Source organism: Hypanus sabinus, chromosome 16 (genome assembly GCF_030144855.1).
Source record: "Hypanus sabinus isolate sHypSab1 chromosome 16, sHypSab1.hap1, whole genome shotgun sequence".
Lineage (NCBI taxonomy): Eukaryota > Metazoa > Chordata > Chondrichthyes > Myliobatiformes > Dasyatidae > Hypanus > Hypanus sabinus.
In genome coordinates, this window is record NC_082721.1 from 86923987 (window position 1) to 86948600 (window position 24614).

The window sequence follows — 24614 nt, forward strand, 5'->3', positions numbered from 1 at the left end:
CTCTCAACTGGTGCTGCATGAATCGTTGAACTCTTCCAACATTTTTCTGATTTTATGTTATACAGTGTGGAGGGCAAAGGCATCATTTGATCTGAGATAAGCAGAGGAAGTGTTATTGATAACATCACCTTCCTTCTGAACACAGCTTTGAACTTCAGAGTCAAATTCGACTGACGAATAAAGTCAAAATAGCAACACCCTGCCCACCTGTCATTTAAGTAAAATCCCCAGAGCAGCTTCTTACTTGCCAGTTATTCTGTTTCCATGGGCTAGACTATCTACTGTCACAGCTCGTCCGGTTTCATGGCTCATGATCCAACTTACACCAACTTCCACATCGCCCGTGGAAGTGCGGAAGATGAAAACGTTTACAGCAACTTCTGCAATCACCAACGGGGCAGCGCAGCACTTCGAGGGAAGCAAGGTAAAAAGCAGTTTGCAGCCTGCATCACAACTCATGCTGATCGGATGCTCCTGAAAGAAACAAAAATTAAATTGAATCGGCAGATGCCGGGAATCTGAATGAAAAATTGAAAATTAAATTGAAACTCCAGATGTTGGGAATCTGAAATAAAAATTGACAATTTTATTGAAACGGCAGATGCTGGGAATCTGAAATAAAAATTGACAATTTTATTGAAATGGCAGATGCTGGGAATCTGAAATTAAAATGGATAATTAAATTGAAATGGCAGATGCTGGGAATCTGAAATGAAATGGATGTTTAAATTGAAACAGCGGATGCTGGGAATCTGAAATAAAATGGATAATTCAATTGAAACGGCAGATGCTGGGAATATGAAATAAAATGGATAATTAAATTAAACCGGCAGATGCTGGGAATCTGAAATAAAAATTGACAATTTTATTGAAATGGCAGATGCTGGGAATCTGAAATTAAAATGGATAATTAAATTGAAATGGCAGATGCTAGGAATCTGAAATGAAATGGATATTTAAATTGAAACAGCGGATGCTGGGAATCTGAAATAAAATGGATAATTCAATTGAAACGGCAGATGCTGGGAATCTGAAATAAAATGGATAATTCAATTGAAACGGCAGATGCTGGGAATCTGAAATAAAATGGATAATTCAATTGAAACGGCAGATGCTGGGAATCTGAAATAAAATGGATAATTCAATTGAAACGGCAGATGCTGGGAATCTGAAATAAAATGGATAATTAAATTGAAACGGCAGATGCTGGAAATCTGAAATAAAATGGATATTTAAATTGAAACGGCAGATGCTGGGAATCTGAAATAAAATGGATAATTAAATTGAAACGGCAGATGCTGGGAATCTGAAATAAAATGGATAATGCCATAATGCTGGAAAACCTCAGTAGGCCAAACAGTATGTGTGGAGAGAGGATCATGTCTGAGAAAGGATTCCAGATTTGAAGATGTAACTCTGTTTCTCTTACTACAGAGGCTGACTGACCTCCTGAGTGATTCCAGTATTTTCCTGCTTTTATTTCATTCATGGAATATCTATTGGGCATCTGTCAGAGTTTACAACAAGATGGTCATTCCACCAGTGAAGGCCTCAGTAAATAGACAGACAGATGGTTTTTAAACAATGTACTGAAAATAGGGAGGGGGAGAAGGGAGAACATTATCAATGTTGCAAACTGTGGTTGGTTCAGTGCCCCTGAAAGGAGAATGTAAGTAGATTCAGTTTAAAGTCTCCCTGTCTGAAAGCTAGATATTCCTGGAAATTACCCATTGTAATTCGAGTGAAATTCTGTCTTATTCTTTAAATACTGAGCAGGGAAGCACGGAATAGTTCACATCTTCACTATTTGCTTACATGATCTCCTTGTAGCTTGAGGTGACTTGAGTGATCTTAGATCCCACCTGAGCTGGTCTGAGTTGTGAAATCCCTCTGGTATCCTCTGCCCATTGACCAACACCGTCTGGTGAAAAGGTTGACTTGTGGCACTACAGACAAGAAGCATAACCAATGGCTTACTTGGTAATGAAGTAAATGTTATTTCTTTTTTTCTCAAATTCTCCAACCCTACCTCCCTATGCACATTGTCCAAAGCCCAGAAGAAATCCAAAATCCACCCTCAGTTATAAGGGGGCTTTGTTTTTGATGGGATCTGAGGAGATTCTGTTGGAAAGAGAATTTTCAAAGATAAAAACAAGGCTGCAGGGAAAAGGTGAGATGAAGCACAGCAGAAGATGAAGAGTCGGGTCCAGTTTGGTGGGCTGAATGGTCACAAATATGTACGATATCGTAGAAATTTGCCTTTGTACCTGCAACACAGATGATGATCTTACTTTCAAATAAGATTTTGAAAAATATATTTACCAGGGACTGAGGTATTTTTAACTGAATAACATTTAAACTAATACTAACGATCTCACAGAATCTTCAAATGGGAGGCACAGAAGCACAATAATTATATTACCCTTAAATGAAATGATGAGTTAAAGCAGCTGGGGAACTTTGATACAATTAATTAAATACTGTACCCACATATATATGTTCACGTATACAAAAGAACAACTGGCTTTAGTAATGGTATCTACAAATCTATTGGAATAATAGTTGTGATTCAGGGCTGGACTAGTTTATAAGTAACTCCAGTGCCATGGCTTGGAATTGGTTGATGTCGCAGTACAAATAAGCAGCATAACCAGCAAACTATTTGGTATTGAAGTAAGATTTATTTTGTATCATCAAATCCCACTCTATGCACATTGTTCAAAATCAGGAAAAATCCAAAATTCAGCACAGTCCTCAGTTCTGAAGATCTATGGTTTTGATTTGCGATCTAAGGAAATACATTCAATGATGGGCTGAAAATACTGGTTGCTCGCTTCAATTATTTGTGCGATTTATGTTTTTCCCCTTTTTCAGAACCTTGTTGGTCTTTTTTAATTGGGTTCTTTCAGTCTTCTTTGTGGCTAGCTGTAATCAAACAGATCTCAAGGTTGTATAATATATACGTTCTTTGATAATAAATGTACTTTGAAACATTAGTTTCAACGACAACTCCCAAGTCTGCAATGCAGATTAAAACATTTATAAAATATTTGAAATCATCAAATCGCACAGTGTAGAAATTCAGCCCTCAGTACCGATTGTAATATCTATCAATGGTAGTCCCATTCCACAGCACAAGGAAATTATCCTCTATGTCTTTCCTAACTAAGTATCTGTCTAAATGCCTTTTAAATGTTATAAAGCTAAGGATAAAGATTAGCTTTATTTGTCATATATACATCAAAACCTTGAAATAGACAGCAAAATGCATCGTTTGTGACAATGATGATATATAGTGGGCAGCCATGCTTCTGGAATCAACATAGTACACCCACAACTTCAGATGTAGAAGGAAACTCTTACTTAGACATACAACTTTAACATGTGGGATGAAACCGGGGTGACTCTTAAAGGCTGTATCCGCATTTGCAATTGACAACTAATTGCTCTGCACAAGTAAGCCATGGGAATTGTTGCTCACCAGTTGGGATTGAGTTCATTATTCAAAGCGCTTCTCAATAAAAGAAAATTGATATGGGATTAAAAATAAAAATGCCTGGTGGATTCTAAAGTCTCTCAGTTTACATCCCACGTGTTCAAAATAATAAAACACAGAGACGCTGATAGGTAAAGTTTGGGAATCTTTTTCCTTGGTTGCCACGGAGTTGAGAATTGTTGCAACACATAGTCAAGACGTTAGCCTATCATGTGTACACTGGTTCATAGAAGAACATCCTGATCTTTCTATTCCATGCATTTACACACAATCCTGAAAAGTATTCTTCCTCAAACAGAACTATAAAGAGATAGAATATGGAAATAGCCTTCCTTGCCGACCAACAACCACTCATTTACACCAAGCTCACATCAATCCCAATTTATTCTCCCTGCGTTCCCAGATACTACCCCTCACCTCCACACTTGGGGCAATTTACAGTGGCTAATTAGCTGGCCATTCTTCGGATATGGGAGGAGGAGAAACTCACAGTCACAGGGAGAGCATGCAAACTCTGCACAGACAGCTCCTGAATTCAGGATGGAAAGTGGATTGCTGGCTCCGCAAGACATCGGCTCCACTGACTGAGCAACCGTGCTGCCCTGTCAAATGTATATCCAATACCCTGACTGTATATCAAAGGTTTCAAAGGTACATTTAATGTCAGAGAAATGTATACAATATACATCCTGAAATGCTTTTTCTTCACGGCCGTCCTCAAAAACAGAGGGTTGCTCCAAAGAATTAATGACAGTTAAATGTTGGAACCCCAATGTCCCGCCCCAACTCCCCTCCCTCCAGCGTGTAAGTAGCAGAAAGCGACAATCCTCCTTCCCTTCCATTGGTAAAAAATAGCACTGGCACCCGCCACCAAACATTCAAGCATGAGCAAAGACACAGACTTGCAGTCCTCCAAGGACAACACGTTCACCCGGTATTCGACATACCACAGGCTCTGTAATAAGGGAGAAAGAGATGTCTCCATTTCACAGCGAGAGGGGAGACATAACAAACACAGTCTTAAAAGTCCATTGCATCACTTTTTCCAAGCTCTGTGTCCAAACATCTCACGTCTCTGGGCGCACAGCCAAATACCTTCCAGCTCTCATGACACACCGGTCTGGCTCACCGACCTTTGATCCACCTGTCTCCAGAACCCCGCGATTGTAGGCCACCAAAGGTGAGCCGAACTCTTAGGCCGCTCCCTTGGCATGTAAGGTAACGACCAGTTGTGACACCCCAAGAGCGGGTCCCATTCCTGCAAAGAACTACAGTCAGCATGTAACTCCAGGTCAGGGTCTTCAAAAGAATCTTGAAAGGGGAAAAATAGAGATATTAAAGATGGAAATAGAACTGTTTCTGAAGATGCAAGCAAAGGAGTCACTGCATAGCACCATCTTGACTATCCCTGTATATATACAATTCCCTGGCTGTGTATCCCAATGTATATCCAGTTCCCTGACTGTGTATCCCAATGTATATTCAATTCTCTGACTGAATCCATTTCCACCAATCATTTCTAGAGAAGGTGAGTTCCACAATATAGCCTCTACCTGAATGTGCATCTTTCTTGTATTTTTCACTCAATTTTTAGAAGGTTTTACTTTAGTTTATTGAAATACAGCACAGAATTGACCCTTTTGGCACTTTGAGACACATCCCCTAGCAATCCCACGATGCAACCCCAGCCTAATCACAGGACAAATTACAATGACCAATTAAACTACCAACCCTGGTCAAAATTTCTGTTACTGTGAATAGTTAACCTTTACATACTGTTCAGGTCAAATTTGACTCACTTTGACATTTCACAGCAGTAAAAACACCCTAAATGCCATTTTATTTAGCTGAAATTTTCCTGAAGTGACCCAAAATGTATGAAAATGAAAATATTTAAAAATTTTATACTTTTGTACAGGTGCTATAAATTTTTGTACATTGAGGCTGTTCCAGGTCAAATTTGACCCGTATCTAATTGAAATGGATTTTAGATCTCTGAAACATTAATTAAGGATTAATCATCCATTTATTAATGTCAGGTAGGCTATTTATACATTCTAAATAGATCTGTGGTTCAATATTTGGTATAGACACTTGTTATGAGGGGATTCTTGGGCCGGGTCAAAATTGACCCGGACTATACTGTGAAGGTACAGAATATGAACAGGTTGCCTGGGTTAAGTGAGTAGAAGATGGACTGATCTCCAAAAGTCATAAAATTAAAGATGAAACATTCTTTTGAACATGTTAAGCAAGATTAGTGTATTATTTTTGTTTTGTACAATTTTAGAGTGGAAAAAAAGGAAAGGAGCACCATGCAAAAGTTTGGGCACCCAAAAGATTTGAGCTCTCAGATAACTCTTATCAAGGTCTCAGACCTTAATTAGCTTGTTAGGGCTATGGCTTATTCACAGTCATTGTAGGAAAGGCCAGGTGATGCAAATTTCAAAGCTTTATAAATACCCTGACTCCTCAAAACTTGTCCCAACAATCAGCAGCCGTGGGCTCCTCTAAGCAGCTAAGAAGAAGAGTCATTGGGACACTGTCTTGACGATGTTTATCTGGCAGGATTTCTTGTTTTTATGCGTCTGAGTTGCTAGCTCGATGCTTAACCCAGCAGGGATGGAAAGTGTGCAAGGGAGCCGGCTGGATTTGAATTCAGGAGCCTTCGCTCCGAAGTCTGGAGTTGATGCCACTACACCGCCAGCCGACTCTAGCGCTCTGAAAATTGAAATAAATGATGCCCACAAAGCAGGAGAAGGCTATAAGAAGATAGCAAAGCATTTTCAGGTAGCCGTTTCCTCAGTTCCTAATGTAATTAAGAAATAGCAGTTAACAGGAATGTTTGAGGTCTGGAAGACCAAGAAAACTTTCCAAGAGAACTGCTCGTAAGATTGCTAGAAAGGCAAATCAAAACTCCCGTTTGACTGCAAAGGACCTTCAGGAAGATTTAGCAGACTCTGGAGTGGTGGTGCACTGTTCTACTGTGCAGCGACACCTACACAAATATAACCTTCATGGAACAGTCATCAGAAGGAAAACTTCTGCATGCCACTGTATGTCTTTTGATTGTCATGGGGAGAACATACAAGCTCCTTGCAGATAGCATGGGAATCGAACGTGAGATGGTGGTACTGTAAAGTACCATTCTGCCCTTGCCTGAGTCCCCACACTCAATCAATCTGCGCATGGGAATGGTTTCCATCTGTCTTATCTAAAACATTCAGATCACTGAGACAGTAAAACTCATTAGAAATCTTGCCCTAAGCAAAATGACAAGGAATGCCTGAATTGAAGATATTAACATTCCACGTTACTCTGGAAGAGGAAATAGGGCTCCACTAGATCAGAACTGCCAATTAAAGCATTGAATACATTCAAAGGAGCTATCATTGATGACTACATAATTGTATTATTAGGGTACAGAGAAGGCACCTGTTTTTGTTACCAGAAAACCAGGAGGGCAGTATAGAGGACAATAGAGGGCAGTAAAGGAGCAATTCTTTCACCCAACTGTTCTAGGTGCCCAGAAACCATTGTCTGAAAAGCTGATGGAGGGTAAACTTTCAATGTACGGTATCTGGGGAGAGCTTGACTTGCCTGGCTGGGAGGGGTTCAATCTAAAACGATGCTTTGACCATTAAGGATGATGTGTACTGAATGGTCTCTTCTCAGACAGTACATTTCCCAGATTCCCAACCTTAGATGAGTACTGACATGTGAAATGTTAAAATGATTAACAATGTAGTCTGGGGATCAGTGTAACACTTTACCGCACCAGCAATCAGCAATCGGGGTTCAATTCCCATCGCTGTCTGGACTGTGTTTGTTCATCCTCCCTGTGACTGCATTGGTTTCTTCTGTGTGCCTTGGCATTCCCCCCACATTCTGGTGACGTACATGCTAGTAGGTGAATTGGTCAGGTGGAATAATTGGGCAGCACTGGCTCATTAGGCCAAAGGGCTTGTTACCATGTTGTGTCTCTAAATAAAATAGAAAATAAAGTGGAAGTCGTAGTTTTAAGATGAGAAGAGAAAGATCTGAAGAGGACCTGAGATGCAGATTTTTCATACAGAGTGGTGGTTGTATGAGACAGGCCACGTTGGAAGTGGAACTTACTCACTCCCCATTACACTGTTGGCATTTAGGGCAGCACTGAAGGTCCGTCTCTGGCGGTGTTCAGGGCTTCCTTCATCATGTCAGTAGCTTCTCCTGGGTTTCACTATTGTTGGTCTTTCAAGTTCCAGGTGCAGACTCAGGAATACCGTTACACTCAGATGTAGAAGGATTCTTCTTTGTTGTTTCCATAACAATGTTGTTTTACCAGTCAGGGTTGTTAGCCCTGAGCTGAACCCCCGAACTCGAAGGACCGGTGGATACTCTTAGTCGTCTGGCCTCTACCGTTTGACCTGAGCTGAGAATTTCCTGCATTTTCTGATTCTGACAAGGGATTCTGAGCAACACACACAGAACTGTGATGAAGGGTCTTGGCCCAAAACATTGACTGTTTATTTCCCTCCGTGAATGCTGTCTGACTTGCTGAGTTCCTCCAGCATCTTGTGCGCATCTTTTGTCTTTGTTTTCTAATACTACATCTCTCACTATCTCTGTAAAGCAACATAATCAAAGACCTCTCCCATCCCGAACATTCTCACTTTTTCATACCCCTGCTGGGGAGAAGATAAAAGGCCCGAAAGCACATTCCACCAGGCTCAAGGACAGCTTCTATCGCACTGTGGGAATGCTTCCCTAGTACAATAAGATGGTGTCTTGAACTCACAATTGAAAAATGTTGTCTCAACTTGACTTGAATGGCCTTGCATATTGTCTGCCTGCACTGCACTTTTTCTGTAACACTTTATTCTGCATTGCGTTATTGTTTTTTCTTGCCTTGATAATCTGTCTGGATGGCATTCAAAACATGTTTTCCCTCAGGATCGATAGAGTATGTCTGTCTGTCTGTCTGTCTTTCACTGTATCCCATTACATGTGACCATTGGTAAATTGATAGGTTGTACATTGTCAACCTTCAAGAGAACCACGATCTTGTCATAGGTTTTGGAGTCTTGTGTGCCTCAAAGGCCCCGAGAGCTATTTTGGCTGGAGTCATGGCTTTATGCTTTGGCTCTTGGTAGGGTCACCCATGCCAGGTCAAAGGGTAAAGGCCAGATGAAGAATGGTTCACCAGTCCTCCAGGTTGGGGGTTCAGCTCAGGGCTAACAACCCTGACTGGTCAAACACAATTGTTACGTAAACAGCAACGAAGAATCCTGAGTGTGATGGTATCCCTGAGTCTCCACCCGGAACCTACATGACATAATGAAGGAGGGCCTGAACACCGCCAGAGATAGAAGACCTCCATTGTCGCCCTAAACGACAGTAAGTAAGACTGTTAAATTAGTAAGTTAGTACAATAAACCAGTTCACCAGTCTAATAACCTGGACACCCATCTTACATAGTACTTGAGATTTACAAGCCAGATCATGCTATGGAGAGAGATTTTTATGGATTATGGGATTATATGGGAAATTTATTATAAAAAGAGTCCCATTTGCTTCAGTCACTTTCTGGTGGCATTTGTGGTGTAAACATAGAAACATAGAAAACCTACGGCGCAATACAGGCCCATTCGGCCCACAAAGTTGTGCCGAACATGACCCTACCTTAGAAATTACTAGGCTTACCCATAGCCTTCTATTTTTCTAAGCTCCATGTACCTATCCAGGAGTCTCTTAAAAGACCCTATTGTATCCTCCTTCACCACTGTCACCGGCAGCCCGTTCCACGCACTCACCACTCTCTGCGTAAAATCTTACCCCTGACATCTCCTCTGTACCTACTCCCCAGCACCTTAAAACTGTGCCCTCTCATGTTAGCCATTTCAGCCCTGGGAAAAAGCCTCTGACTATCCACACGATCAATGCCTCTCATCATCTTATACACTTCTGTCAGGTCACCTCTCATCCTCCGTTGCTCCAAGGAGAAAAGGTGTCCTTGAGTCTTTTCCTTAATCCATAAAACAGTAAGACTATAAGACATAGGAGCAGGATTTGGCCGTCCATCCTATTGAGCCTCCTCTGCCATTCCATCATGGTAAATTTACTTTCCTTCTCAACCCCATTCTCCTGCCTTTCCCCCATAACCTTTAATGCCCTAACTAATTCAGAACCTTTCATACTCTGCTTTAAAAACACCCAATTTGGTCCACTACCATCTGTGGCACTGAATTCCACTGATTCACCACCCTCTGGCTAAAGAAATTCCACCTCATCTTTGTTCTAAAAGAACTTCATTCTATTCCAAGGTTGTGCCCTTTGGTCCTTGAGTCTCCCACTTTTGGAAACATCCTCTCCATATCCACATTACCTAAACTTTCCTCATGAGGTTTCAGTGAGATCCCCCAACCTGTGAACTGAAAAGGACTAAAGTGAAATTATCCAGGGAGACACAGACAGGTGACGGATTCTAAGCATGAGAGTATCAAACTGAATTTCATTAACTATCAATGAGCTCTATAAAGATGACAAGGATTAGTTTCAAAGGAATTTGCAAGGCATGTTTTTTTTTGACTGGGAGTTCTACATGTCTAAAATGGCTGCCGGGGAGATGGTGGCAGCAGATATGATGGCAATGTTTAAGAAGCACGTAGACACATGAACAGACAGAGAATGAAAGGATGTGGATCGTGTGCTTTCAGATGGAATTAGTTTAATTTGACATCATGTTCAGCACAGATGTTGTGGACCAAAGGTTTTGTTCCCATGCTGTGTGGCTCTTTAATCCAGTTTGAGGGTTCCCAACCTTTTTTGTACCATGGACTAGTACCATTAAGAAAGGGTCTATGAACATAGGCTAGGAACCCCTGTTCTAGATCAATTTCCCGAGGCTCTGATATTAGTGCAGTAACACAAACTGTCACAACCCAGGATTATTGGGATTAACTCGTAGAGTGGAGAAATTCTGACTTCATCCTCCCAGTGTCATTGCTGCAGCCAAGGCCAGTGTTCTCCTGACTACCCTTGAAGAAGTTGCAGTGAGGAACCTTCTTGAACCTCTGCACTCCTTCAAGTGAAAATGCTGTTGAGTGAGGGGTTATAGCCGATGACGATGAAAGATCAGCAATAAACTTCCAAGCAGGGTGCTGTTCGTTCAGCTTGGAGTAAAGGCGGAGTAATTTGTAATCTGCAGATTAACCAAGTACATCTGCTTCACTATTTTCATCTTTATCTCTTCCTGTATATCTATATATATTTTGTTTTTCATCGTATCTGCCGTGTGATATTTGTGTTGATGGTTGTGGTTGTGTAGCTGGCAATCCGGACCTCTGAAAAAGGGACACAAGTTCATATTCTCACGTCAGCTGGGAAATTAAATTCAAGTAATTAAATAAATCTGAAACAGTGAAAAATATTCAGTAATACTTTTGAGGATGTGACTAAACACACTGATGAGGGTAGAGCCATAGATGTAGTGTATATGGATTTCAGCAAGGCATTTGATAAGGTACCCCATGGAAGGCTTATTGAGAAAGTAAAGAGGCATGGGATCTAAGGGGACATTGCTTTGTGGATCCAGAACTGGCTTGTCCACAGAAATCAAAGAGTTGTTGTAGACAGGTCATATTCTGCATGGAGGCTGGTGACCAGTGGTGTGCCTCAGGGATCTGTTCTGGGACCCCTACTCTTTGATATTTTTATAAATGACCTGGATGAGGAAGAGCAGGGAAGGGTTGTAAATTTGCTGATGACACAAAGGTTAGGGGTGTTGTGGATAATGTGGAGGGCTGTCAGAGGTTACAGCGGGATATTGATAGAATGCAAAACTGGGCTGAGAAATAGCAGATGGAGTTAAACCCAGTTAAGTGTGAGGTGATTCATTTTGGTAGGTCAAATATGATGGCAGAAAATAGCATTAATTGCAAAACTCTTGGCAATGTGGAGGATCAGAGGGATCTTGAGGTCCAAGTTTCTTGGACATTTAAAGCTGCTACACAGGTTGACTCTGTGGTTAATAAGGCATACGGAGCATTGGCCTTCATCAATTGTGGGATAGAGTTTAAGAGCGGAGAGGTAATGTTGCAGCTATATAGGACGCTGGTCAGACCCCACTTGGAGTACTGTGCTCAATTCTGGTCGCCTCACTACAGGAAGGACGTGGAAACCATAGAAAGGGTGCAGAGGAGATTTACAAGGATGTTGCCTGGATTGGGGAGCGTGCCTTCTGAGGATAGGTTGAGTGAACTCGGCCTTTTCTCCTTGGTGTGACGGAGGATGAGAGGTGACCTGATAGAGGTGTACAAGATATCGAGAGGCATTGATCGTCTGGATAGTCAGAGGCTTTTTCCCAGGGCTGAAATGGCTAGCATGAGAGGGCATAGTTTTAAGGTGCTTGGAAGTAGGTACAGTCAGGGGTAAGTTTTCTACACAGAGTGGTAAGTGTGTGGAATGGCTCTGCCGGCGGAGGTGACGGAGGTGGAAACAATAGAGTCTTTTAAGAGACTCCTGGTTGAATACAGAGAGCTTAGAAAAATAGTGGGCTATGGGTAAGCCTAGGTAGTTCTAAGAAAAGGACATGTTCAGTATAGCTTCATGGGCCGAAGGGCCTGTATTGTGCTGTAGCTTTTCTATGTTTCAATGTTTCTAATCACAGTAATCAATCGAACTCAGTAATACTCTTCAGGGAAGACATTCTGCCATCATGTGTGGTCCAAGAGATTTCAGACAATAGGATAATAATGAAAATACACACTATGGTCACTTTGTTTAGTTACCTCCAGTTCCCAGTAAAGTGGCTGCTGAGTGTATGTTCATGGTCTTCTGCTGTGGTCCATCTACTTCAAAGTTTGACACGTTATGCATTCAGAGATGCTCTTCTGCACACCACTGTTGGTGTGGTTATTTGAGTTCCTGTCACCTTGAACCAGTCTGGCCATTCTCCTCCGACCTCCCTCATTAACAGCCGCAGAACTGCTGCTCACCAGATGGTTTTGTTTCTCACCCCAGTGTCACCAATCTTTGTGAACTCCAGAGACTGTTGTGTGTGAAAACCCCAGCAGGTTGGCAGCTTCTGAGATACTCAAACCACCTCGCCTGGCACCAACAATCAGTCCACGGTCAAAGTCACTCAGATTTCATTTTTTCCCAATTCTGATGTTTGGCCTCATGTCTGCATGCTTGCATGTATTGAAATGCTGCCACATGATTGGCTGATTGGATATTAGATATAATGACCAGGTGTAGATGTGTACAAAATAAAGTGGCCACTCCGTGTAAATGCTAGTAATGTCTTTAATGGTGACATTTGTGCCTGGAATGAGTTGCCAGGGATGGTAGCGGAGGCAAGTAACATAGGCATCTGTGGAGGCTCTTAAATAGGCCTGTGAATGTGCAGACAACAGGAAGATATGGACACAGTGAAGTAGAAGGTGTAGATAGGTTTTGTATTTAATTATCAGTTTGATTGGCGCAGCATGACATTGTGGTCTGATGGACCTGTTCCTGTGAAGTCCTGTTTCACGTTCTATGTTCTATGCTCTATGTTGTGAAACAATAAATTATGTGTTTTGAATTAGAGTTTTCTCACAACTATTCTCTAAGTTCTGTCAGAATACATCTCAATGGGGGTAATCAGTTAAAACTCACAGAGTGGTACAACTTGAAACACTTGGCAAAAAAGTACATTAAACCCAACCAAAGTTGACAAATAGTGTAATATAATATAAATGAGAACATGGTAAATAGTGCCTTAAGATGTGATATAAATTTACTGTGTTTGTTAGAAAGTACCTTAGACTCTGTACTTTTAATAGGATCTCTCTATTCTGTTCCTTAAACCTGTAACCTTAACTGTAACTTCTGCTATCTCACTTTCTCTCTCTCTTTCACTCTTACAGAGTCACTTTCTCTCCCTTTTCTTTTCTCTCTCTTTCTCTCACCTCTCCCACTCTCTCTCAATCACTCTCTTTCTGTCTCCCTCTCTTTCTCTCTGTACAGATGGCCAATTCTGTTTCAGTTCTTTTACATGTTATTCTTTAACCAAAATTTAACTTATTTAAGATGTTTATTGTCATACCAGTACACAAGTGTAAAGGAGAACAAAATGGTTATTACTCTGGATTTGATGTAGGATAAAAAAAAACACTATAAGCATAAAGAATATGATAAAAATCAATAAATATAAACACATAATTATCTTTTATACATAGACTGATTGCAAGTTCATAGCCAGGTGATTTTAGACAGAATTCACTACGCCCAATATTCAAGATGATCTATCTACAACTCCCAGTAGTTGCTCCCACTTGCTGTGCCCTGTTTACGCATAATTGAAAAATAACGTCTGCGACAATCTAATTGAAAGAATCTTCTCTTTTTGATCGTACAATTCACATCACATGGTGGAGTGAGTGAGGGCTGGGTCGTCAGCACATGACCCTACTTCCTTGGGTCCTTCTCAGAATCAGAATCAGGTTTAATATCACCCGCATTGCCAGGAAAATTGTTAAATTTGCAGCAGCAAATGATAAATATAGAAAAAAATGCCAAATTACAGTAAGTATATCTACACAGTATGTTTATTAAGTAGTTAGATTAAGTAAATAGTGAGAAAACAGAAATTAAAATGCAGTGCGGTAGTGTTCATGGGTTCAATGTCCATTTAGAAATTGGATGACAGAGGGGAAGAAGCTGTTCCTGAATCGCTGAGTGTGTGCCTTCAGGCTTCTGTACCTCCTACCCGATGGTAACAGTGAGAAAAGGGCATGTCCTGGGTGAATGGGGTCCTTAATGATGGACATCACCTTTCTGCAGCACCGCACCTTGAAGATGATTTGGATACTACAGAGCCTAGAACCCATGATGGAGCTGACTAATTTTACAAGTTTGGATAGCTTCTTTTGATTCTGTGCATTCACACCCCCACCCCTAATACCAGTCGGTGATGCAGCCAGTCAGAATGCTCTCCATGGTCCATCTGTAGAAGTTGTTGAATGTTTTAGGTGACAAACCAAATGTCCTCAAACCCCTGATGAAACAGCCACTGCTTTGCCTTCTTTATAGCTGCATCAATACGCTAGGATCAGGTTAGGTCCTCAGAGCTACTGACACACAGGAACTTGGAACTGCTCACTGACTCCACTTCTGATCTCTCTATGAGGATCGATTCGTGTTCCCTCGTCTTACCCTTTCCGAAGTCCACCATCAGCTCTTTGGTCTTGCTGATGTTGAGTGCAAGTTTATTGTGGTAACACCACTCAACTGTTATATTTTGCTCCTGTACACCCTCTCATCACCATCTGAAATCCTGCCAACAATATTTGTATCATCAGCAAATTTATACCACTTCCATCCTGTTTCTTTGAAATACGAAAGTTGATGTCCTACCACTCAGCTTTGGTGGAGAAAAGCTTGAGACCAGTTTTAAAGTTGCTATTAGGTGTCTTTCCGGATATATATATTTTTGCAAGTCCGCAAACCGCATCAAATGCATTTCTGTTGTAGACATCAGACCTGTTACCAAATGCTGGAGACACAAGGGAATGCAAATGTTGGAGTTTGGAACCACATACAAGATACTGGAGGAACTCAGTCAGTCAGCATCTGTGGAGGAAAATGGACAGGCTGCATTTTTGGGTCAAGACATTTCATCTGGACAGATGAAGGTCTTGACCCAAAAATATTGACTGTCTGTTTCTCTCTATCGATTTTGCCTGAGCGACTGAGTTCCTGCAGCATTTTGTGTACTACTACAAGTAAAAGTCATTTTTACTTGAGCATTATGAACTGTAAAGCTCCAAAAGCTATGGCTGTGATCCACAGACAGTAATAGTGCTGGGCAACAAACATTTTCATAAGTGTTGCTTCTTCAGACATTTTCTTTTGTTTAAGAGGGACCACTCGAAGCTGAACACAAATATAGTTTCAGACTACTTGTATCACGTGGGAATTTGGAGAAGCAAGAAATTACTTTTATTGAATATAATGCGTTTAATCGCATAATGGTGCTGACGCTTTGCAATAGTTTAACTAAGCTAAAAATGTTTTGATGATGATTTTTGTTTGTACTCAGTGTCTGAGGCTTCTCCAACAATAATCAGCCAGCATTGATAGGTTCCAGTTGCCCTGATATTGTTTCTCCATGACTGCAATGTCCTGGTGAATCCTTTCACCGTGCTCACTATTATTAATGCCAGGATTTGCAACGAAGAAGTCTAAATGAGAATGCAAAAAATCAATCTTCAATGACATGTTGCACTTCAGGGTTCTGTATGCTTGAAGCATGTTTTCAACCAGCCGCACATATTTTGATGCTCTGTAGTTGCCAAGAAAATGTAGACAGAGGGAAGTACAGACAGAGTCAGTGAAGGGAAAGGTGTTTTCATGTGACTTCATAGATCCAGTGCCCCAGATTCAATGCTGACCCCTGGTCTGTGTAGAGTTTACACGTTCTCCTTGGGACTGTGGAGACTATTGCTATTTTTCAACTACTTATTTATCTTTTAAATCATTTCTTATTTCACCTTACTGTTTGAGTATTGCACTATACTGCTGCTACAGAAGAACAAATTTCACAACATATGTCAGTGTTAACAAACATGGTTCTGATACCTTGTGGGTTTCCACTGAATGCTCCAGTTTCCTCCCAATTTCCAAAAGATGTGCCGGGCAGTAAGTTAAATGGCTTCTGTAAATTGTGCCCTGTGTGTAAGTAGATGGTACGTTGATAGGGAATGTGAGGGAAAATGCTAGACTCATTGAATTCCTTCAACACCTCATATATTGCTCCAGATTCCAGCTTTGGATGTCATTCATGTCTGTCTCCAGGTGTGATGTAAGTCAACAGAGGCAAACTTTAGGTCTTGGGTTTGCAAATTGGTGAGACCAGATTTCAAGGCATGATGTTCAGTGATTGGCATGTTCTGGGATTGATGTCGAGAACTGAGGCCCAAGGACAAATCAGAAGTCCAGAAATTGAAGTCCATTGCTTGAAAACGTGTCTGTAAATCTCTCAAAGTTTGCTGGAGAGATCGAAGCCCTGTGTCTGTCAGCCCTTGTCTGTGTTCTTTTGAGGCTGGAGCTGGACGCCTACCCTCAGGTTAAATGTCAGTGTATGTGTGTAGGTGAGATTGAGAGATGGGGCTCATTTTTGCTGTCGCTGTTTTGTTTTGTTCTGAGTTGCTCGGCCGAGCATTGTGGGCTTGCTATGTTGGCAATGGAGTGGGGGTGCCTCATACCCCATGACCGGGTTTAAGAACCAGCAGAAAAAGAAAACACTTTGGAGTCTGGTATTACTATAAACTGATAATGTTTATTAGTAATTAAGCAATACAGTAATATAAATGCAAATATATTGAACAGGTTAGCAATGATATATATGTGTGTGTGGAAATAGGAACAAAACTAGGCTCTTTCAATCCTAGAGGTTAATGGGTACAGTCTTAGGATGTTATGAAGAGAGTTCAGTTCGGTTTGAGGTAGTTAGTTGAGTAACGTTGGAGAGAGAGAGAGAGAGAGAGAGAGAGAGAGAGAGAGAGAGGAGAGAGAGAGAGAGAGAGAGAGAGAGAGAGAGAGGGAGAGAGAGGGAGAGAGAGAGAGAGAGAGGGAGAGAGAGGGAGAGAGAGAGAGAGAGAGAGAGAGAGGGAGAGAGAGAGAGAGGGGAGAGAGAGAGAGGGAGAGAGAGAGAGAGGGAGAGAGAGAGAGGGGGAGAGAGAGAGAGAGAGAGAGAGAGAGAGAGAGAGAGAGAGAGAGATAGGTGAGAGGTGATCTGTCGATCTTCCCGTTGTCTTCTGAAGTTCTGTTGTGGTCACCGACTATGACCATGATAGGTACGGCCGTTCTTCAGTCAGGCAAGGGTGGACACACAAATAAATCCCCACCAGTCACACTTTTCCACACTGTGAGCCACTGATCGATTTCCCCGAATCGATCCTCCGAAACCCCACCTTCCTGTGGGTGCAACCAAGCTCGTCCAGTGCCCGCACTGCGTGTCTCCTGGTGTGTCTCCCTGTGTCTCTGTGTCCCAGCGGATCTGGGTTTCATCTCCACATGTTGGACACCAGCTGTTCATCAACCAGCTCCACCGTCCACTCTCTGCAGGAACTCTACAAGCAGACAAGTGACCTTAGGGAAAAGGTAAACAAGCTGTGGCAGAGAAACCATAACATCAATCTTCCGAGCAGTTTCTGTCTCTCTCTCTCTCTCTCTCTCTCATTATGCTGGACGCCTCCCCCTCCCTCTCTCTTAATAGTAGCACAGTTCATAGGGTCTATTCTGGACCCCGTTTCAAACTAGGTTTTCCCCTGACAGTGGTGACACTTGCAGGGCAACTTTGGTTGATAATAGAAATGAGAAATTTCACTGTATGTTTCAATTTACATATGATAAATAAGATAGAATCTTGAATGTTAGATCACTGAGGTCACAGTTCATAAAGCAAGCTCCTGTCCGTGACAAAATTATAGACTTTCTTGGTGAACGTTATCATATTACACTTCAGTCAGTTGTCTCCTTCTTTCTTTTAAAGGCTGGAGAAGAGAGGTTACGTGTGGAGGCTGGACCATTCTCTGTGGAAGAGCTTGCATCATCTACTCCACTGTGGCCATCATTTTCTTCACCACACTCTTCCTGCTCATTTCCTGCCTTACAAGTGGTAAGTTCTTCAAGACAAGCTAAAGGCTAGTACTGATGGAATCAATTCCACATTACCATAATGTGGCCAACATGTGCAGATTAAGATCCCATGAGGGGATAATTGTGATGCTGATCCCATTCTAATGGTGTTGGTTGAGGGTTAGGGATAGGAGACTGAAGAGAATTTCCCTGCTCTCCTGTGAGATTTGTGATGCATTATGAGACAGTTAAGATGTCAGTTGACAGTTATGCCGCTGATAGGGCTGCCCTCCCTCATTACTACACACTCTTGTAATGTAGTAAGGATCAAGTATCAACTTTTCACCATATACAGTTACATGTATTAGGGATGTGCTCTGGTCTGTTGCTCAGGTCATGACATGCAATAAAAAGGAACAAAGTTCAACAATTATGAAGAAAAAATAATTATATAAAAATAGTTAAAGGTTAAAATACAGGTATGGAATAAAATGTGCATAAATACATAAATACCAATATGCATTTACAATGTAAACAGCATGATAAAGGTGGCTTAAAGTACACCACAACAAATCCCTAATAGACGGAAATGTATATATTCAGTAAATTTGATTCTTGATCCTAGGTTCACACAGTATGGTAACTGTCCACCATGTCTATACCAGCCAGTGGAAGGTTTCCATTTGGGACAGCACAATGGCATAATGGTTACCTTACAGTACCAGTAACTCGAGTTCAATTCTCACCACCTTCTGTAAGGAGTTTGTATGTTCTCTCCATGACCGTGTAGGCTTTGTCTGGGTGCTCCAGTTTCTGTCCATAGTCCAAAGACGTACTGGTTGGTAGCTTGTTGTAAATTGTCCCCTAATTAAGTTAAATCAGGGATGCTGGGTGGTGCGGCTCAGAAGGCTGGAATGGCCTATTCTGCGCTGTATCTCAATGAATAAATATTAAGCCTAGCTTTCGGTACCTTGCCAATAGTCGCTTATACCTAGACAATTCAGTTGCTCAACTAGATACAGTACTCCTTGAATGCTGTCAGAGACTCTGCTTCCACCACTCTCTCAGGTAGTGTGTTCCAGGTATTCCCCATTCTCTGGATGACAGAAGTTCTTCCCTCAGCAGGGTAGCAGTCAGGATAACACTATGACAGTGCCAGTGACCCCAGCTCAATTCTACCACTGTCTGTAAAGAGGTTGTACGTTCTCCCCATGACCACATGGGTTTCCTCCAGGTGCTCCGGTTTCCTCCCACATTCCAAAGGTGTACGGGTTAGTAGTTTAATTGTTCAGGTGGATGTAATTGGGTGGCTCTGGCTGGCAGGAGGACTTGTTACCACGCTATGCCTCTGCATAAACAAATATATCTCCCAGATCTCTGTTTGTGTCTTCCTTTTGGAAGTCTGCTCACAAATTTCTATTGCCTCTTCTCATTCTTCCTAACATGTGATACTTCCTGTTTCTCAGCATTGTACTTTATCTGCTGCTCATTCACCATTTCACCATCCATCCAGATCTACTTGAAATCAATTCCTATCTTCCTTCTAGCTCACTACTTATTCTTGTTTGGTGTTATTTGGCAATTTGGAGATTATATCCCGTACATCAAAGTCCACCTCATTCTTACTTACACTGAGGAAAGTGGAGATCCATGTGTCCACTCTGAGATTCTCCACTTCACTTCATTCCTATTCACAAACAACTTTTCACTTCTGCTCTCTGAGGTCATCCAGCTTGCAGTGAAATGCACACACGGCAACCAGAATGACAACAGAAAGTTTCTTTGGCAAAGAAAGTGGATGACCTTTGATCACAAGTAAAGGTGTTAAAGGTTACAGGGAGAAAGCAGGTGAATGGGGTTGAGAGAGATAATAAATCAACCATGATGGAATGGTAGAAAAGACTCAATGGGCCAAATGTCCTAATTCTGCACTTGCATCTTGTTTCTGATCCAATTTTCTCTCCATGATTATACAGTGCTTTGTAGTCCATGAACTCCATCCGAGCTAACAAACCTATTATGTAGCTCCTTATAAGTTATCGTACTGCCTGGATTGCCTACTAGCTTGAGTATCAACTAATGTAGACCACTAGGACGCAACGTCCTTGCAATCAATGGAAGGCCTCTCCTATCAGCTCGAACCAGTTTGGCTAATGGCTTTGAACCCTGACCTCACATTAAAAAGGCATTTTTGACCACAGAAATGTCACTCACTGAGTGCTTTTTTTGTTTTTTATGTCATTTGCTGTAAACTCTAGAGACTGTTGTGAGTGAAAATCCCATGGAGATCAGGAGTTATTGAGACACTCAAGTCGCCCCATCTGGATATTTGCATTAATGACCATACCTAATAAAGTAGGCTCTGAGTATAAACAGAGATAAAGATGATCCTTGATCTGTTTTAAATTTTTTTTTTTTGCTCAGCATGACAAAACTTCCATTTTCCAGGTACACTTACATTTCTATTTTTTCCCCTCACGGATATCAAGTATCAGAACACCAGAACTCCCTATACAAAAGCCCTTAACAGTATAGCAGACAGCTTTACATCTAGATACTGCAGAAAAGGTTGCCATGTTTTATGAAAACTATTTGTTTTTGAGTGTACCATACATGTCAAAAAGTCCAAAGGAATGTATTCCATGATTAATTTTCGCCAACCAAAAGGTCCAGAGGCCTGTCAGATATCCAGCAAAGTAAAATGTTCTTCCTCGCACAAAAAGTCAGGATATTAAAAAGATTTTTCTGATGTGCATTAATAATACGACTGCTGGGTAAGCCTAAGAGAAAAGACACTGGGTCCAGTTCAAGCTCCATCTTCAGAATCTTTTCCATTTCACCCAAGATGTCACTCCAGTATGCCTGAAGTTTGGGACAAGTCCAAAAACAGTGGGTGAAAGTTCCAGTATTTACTTTACATTTAGAACACATTGGAGAAACTCCCAATTCAATTTCGAGAAACGATCTGGAGTCAGATGGGCTCTAGGCAGAATTTTGAGTTGCAATGCTTTAGTTCTATTACAAACTGAAATCTTCTTTGCATTATCACAGATGTCTTCCCATGTTTCAGCTGTAATTTCTACTCCCAGCTCTTCCTCCCAGACCATTCCCGGCTGCTCAGCCTCTACACAAGAACATTTCCTCAGGATGCTGTAAAAAGTACGGATGGAGACTTCACCCTTAGAACAAAACACCCTCTTTTCTGTGTCAGAACGATAGAAATCAGTTAACAATGATGTTTTTTTGTATATAATATTTTATCTGAAAGAAACAAAGAAGATCCTTTTTGGGTATGTTAAATTTCTGTACTATTTGACTAAAATACACCATTCTTCCTTCATCAAACAAATCTCCTAGATGGAAAATACCCTTAGAAATCCAAAGTTTAAATCCAGAATCCATTATGCCAGGCTGAAAATCTGGACTGCCAGTTATTGGAGTGAAGGGTGATATTTTCGCTGCATTGCCCTCAATTTGTCGCATCACCCTCCAAGCCCTGACTGTATTAATTGTTATTGTATTGCGACAATATTCCTTAACTAGTTGCATCTTATTGAGGAAAAGCAAATTAATAAGAGGGCATTTTGCTTGTGAAGCTTCAATGTCTAGTCAAACTGAGGAGGGGTCCCTGCAAACCCAGTCAACCACATAAGATAAAAAGGAACTTAATTGATATGTTTTGATGTCTGGAAAATCTAGACCCCCTAGACTACTGGGAAGCAGTAACTTCGACATTTTAATACAGGGTCTTTTTTTTGATCCAGATGAAAGAAACAAACAAGCCATTTATTTTTTAAAAGTACTTGTTGGGTAAAAATGACTGGAATCATTCAGATTGGGTAGAGCAGATGAGGAAGAATGTTCATTTTGAGCAAGGGTATTCGGCCAAGCCAAAAACCGGGAAGAGTGCTCCATCACTCAAGATCCTGTTTGATTTTGTCAAGTAACTGTGTAAAGTTAGCTTTGAACAATTGATGTGATAAAGATGCCAAAGTAAACAAAACCTGTCTGTGACCATTTAAAGGGGAAAACACCCTGAGTGACAGGTACCTGTTGTATATTCCCCAGAGGCATAGCCTCTGATTCAGTAAAGTTGATTTTATAACCTGAAAAAGTGCTAAGTGAATTGATGCATTGTATAAGGTGGTGCACCGATATAGCAGGGTTTGATAAGAAAATTAGAACATCATCTACATACAATGTAATTTTATGTGACTTTAGTCCTATGTCTGGAGCAGATATTTTGGGGTCTCGTCAAATAGCCTCAGCCAATGGCTCGATCACCAGTGTGAAAAGTAGTGGTGATAAAGGGCAGCCCTGTCGGTTGCCCCTCAGAGTACTAAAATTATCCGACCTAATACTATTGGTGAGAATCTCAGCCAAATGGTCATTATTAAGAACTTTCATCCACTTAATAAAATTATTGCCTAAACCAAATCGTTCTAAAGTGAAAAAAAAGTACAGCCACTTGACATGATCAAAGGCCTTTTCTGCATCTAAGGAAAGCACCGAGCCATCCACTGCCTGTTGCTGACTTGCCTGAATCACATTAAGTAATCTTCTGATATTGTTAGACGATTTCCACAATTTCTCAGCAAACAGGGAGGTTACTATCATAATGGGATTTCTGAGAGGGTGTAATAAAATATCTTATCAAGATTTTCCATCCAAACTCCCTCCATTTCTGTGAACTGGTACACTTCCATTGATATCTCCATATTGTTGTCCATTCTTCCTCAGATATAATTATCCCTCCTTCCTTCTCCCATTTTGTTTTAATGTATGAAGTCAAATGTGTTTTAAGATTTGACAGCCCCTTATACATGCTTGAAATGATTCTACTACCATTATCTGAATTATATGCTTTTCTAAATAGCTCTATCAAGCATGTACTTGCCTTGGTTACATTTTAAAGCATCTTATTAACATATTGTCGCATCTGTAAATACCGATAAAAATCTTGTTTTTCTAATAAATGTTTCCCTTTAAGCATTTCAAAACTGAACGGTGTACCTTCTTTCATTATGTTGCTAAGAACTATTATTCCTTTAGCTGTCCAGTCCCTAAATCTAGCATCCAATTTATTTGGTGTAAAATCCGAGTCATATGCACACCATTTAAGAATTGCAATATCTCCCTCTTGATTATATTCTTTTATAGTAGTTTTCCATACTTAAGAGTCAATTTCACCCATGGGTTATCAATAGTACTTATGTACCTTTGCAGGATGTTATCATCCAAAATTGCTTGTATGGGGATGGGAAGTACCCACTCCTCAATGTTTTTCCATTGAGCGTCATATGATGGGTTGCACCAACATATCACAGCTTTCAACTGTGCTGCAAAATAATAATCTCTAAGAGAAGGTAGGCCCCATCCCCCCTTTTCCTTTGCTAATTGCAAAGTTTTGAGACAAACTCTAAAGAAGCATTCGGTAGTTGCTAATATGAGTGTGCAAGCTGAGAGGGAAGTTTGCAAAAGTAGCAAGAGAGGCAAACAGAAATCATGAGAAAAGATTTGCAACAAACATATTCTGTATGTACATGAAGAGGAAGTGGATTGTAAACAGAGAGATGTGGGGCCTGTCAGAGACTGAAGGAAACCTGGTTGAAGAGCAAGAGGGCCTGAATGAAGTAATAATTAGGCACCCAGCACAAAAATCAAAGATCAAGGATCGGGGTTTCAAGATGGCGGCACAGTGAAATGTCTGCTTTGCTGAGCTCAGCACCACAACACTGATAATTTCACATATAAAATTATCGGTTTTAACTTCTTTTTTAAATGCCCAAGTGTTGGATTTAATAACATGAACATTGATGAGTATTTTTTTTGAGCTGCTTCAACACCATGTCATCGAAAGGTAATAAAGAGGTGGCCAAGATGAGCTGTACAGAGGGCTCGCCCAGGGCTGGGGAACTAGCTGCTGCTAGCTCTGCTAACACGTTGGACCCTGCTGTTCGTCAAGTAAATCAGGAAGTTACGGAGAACATATCCAAAATGATGACGAGAAGCTGGGTCCACTCTCTCTAGCACTCCAAAACCACACACTGGAGCTTAAAAATCTTGATATCGAATGACCAAAGCCGAAGGCCGAGTCTCCGCAGTAGAGACTGTAGCTGATCAAGCCCAAAGCTGCATCCAGGCACTCGAAAAGCAAGTTCAAAGCCTGTCTGACTATATCGATGATCTTGAGAACAGAGGTAGGAGAAAGAATATAGGAATCATCGATCTACCTGAAGGTACAGAAGGCTGCCTAATTTCCTTGATTTGGAAACCAAGGCTGGACACATTAAAGTGGAAAGAAGCAAAACTGGGCCCAGGCTAATGCCCCCGACCTGTCCTCGTGCAGTTCCATAGTTTCGGTGATAAGCAAAGAGTGATGGAGGTTTTGAGGCGCCATGGGACTGATGCCCAGGCTTTAGTATATGAGAGATGCAGGCTTATGTTTTTTCAAGACTTTTCGGCAGCCGTTATTTGGAAGCACAAGGAATTCGACCAGGTAAAGAAGCGG

The 24614-nt window shown here is 41.2% G+C and overlaps 1 protein-coding gene across 1 annotated transcript in view; it reads left to right on the forward strand.

The window, feature by feature from the left end:
- Positions 1–303: 303 nt before the first annotated feature.
- LOC132405930 (uncharacterized) overlaps positions 304–24614 on the forward strand; it is a 66128-nt gene continuing 41817 nt past the window's right edge. The window contains exons 1-2 of the mRNA XM_059990911.1: positions 304–424; positions 18018–18143. Coding sequence (XP_059846894.1) covers positions 304–424; positions 18018–18143 — 247 coding nt within the window. The remainder of the gene's footprint in view (positions 425–18017; positions 18144–24614) is intronic.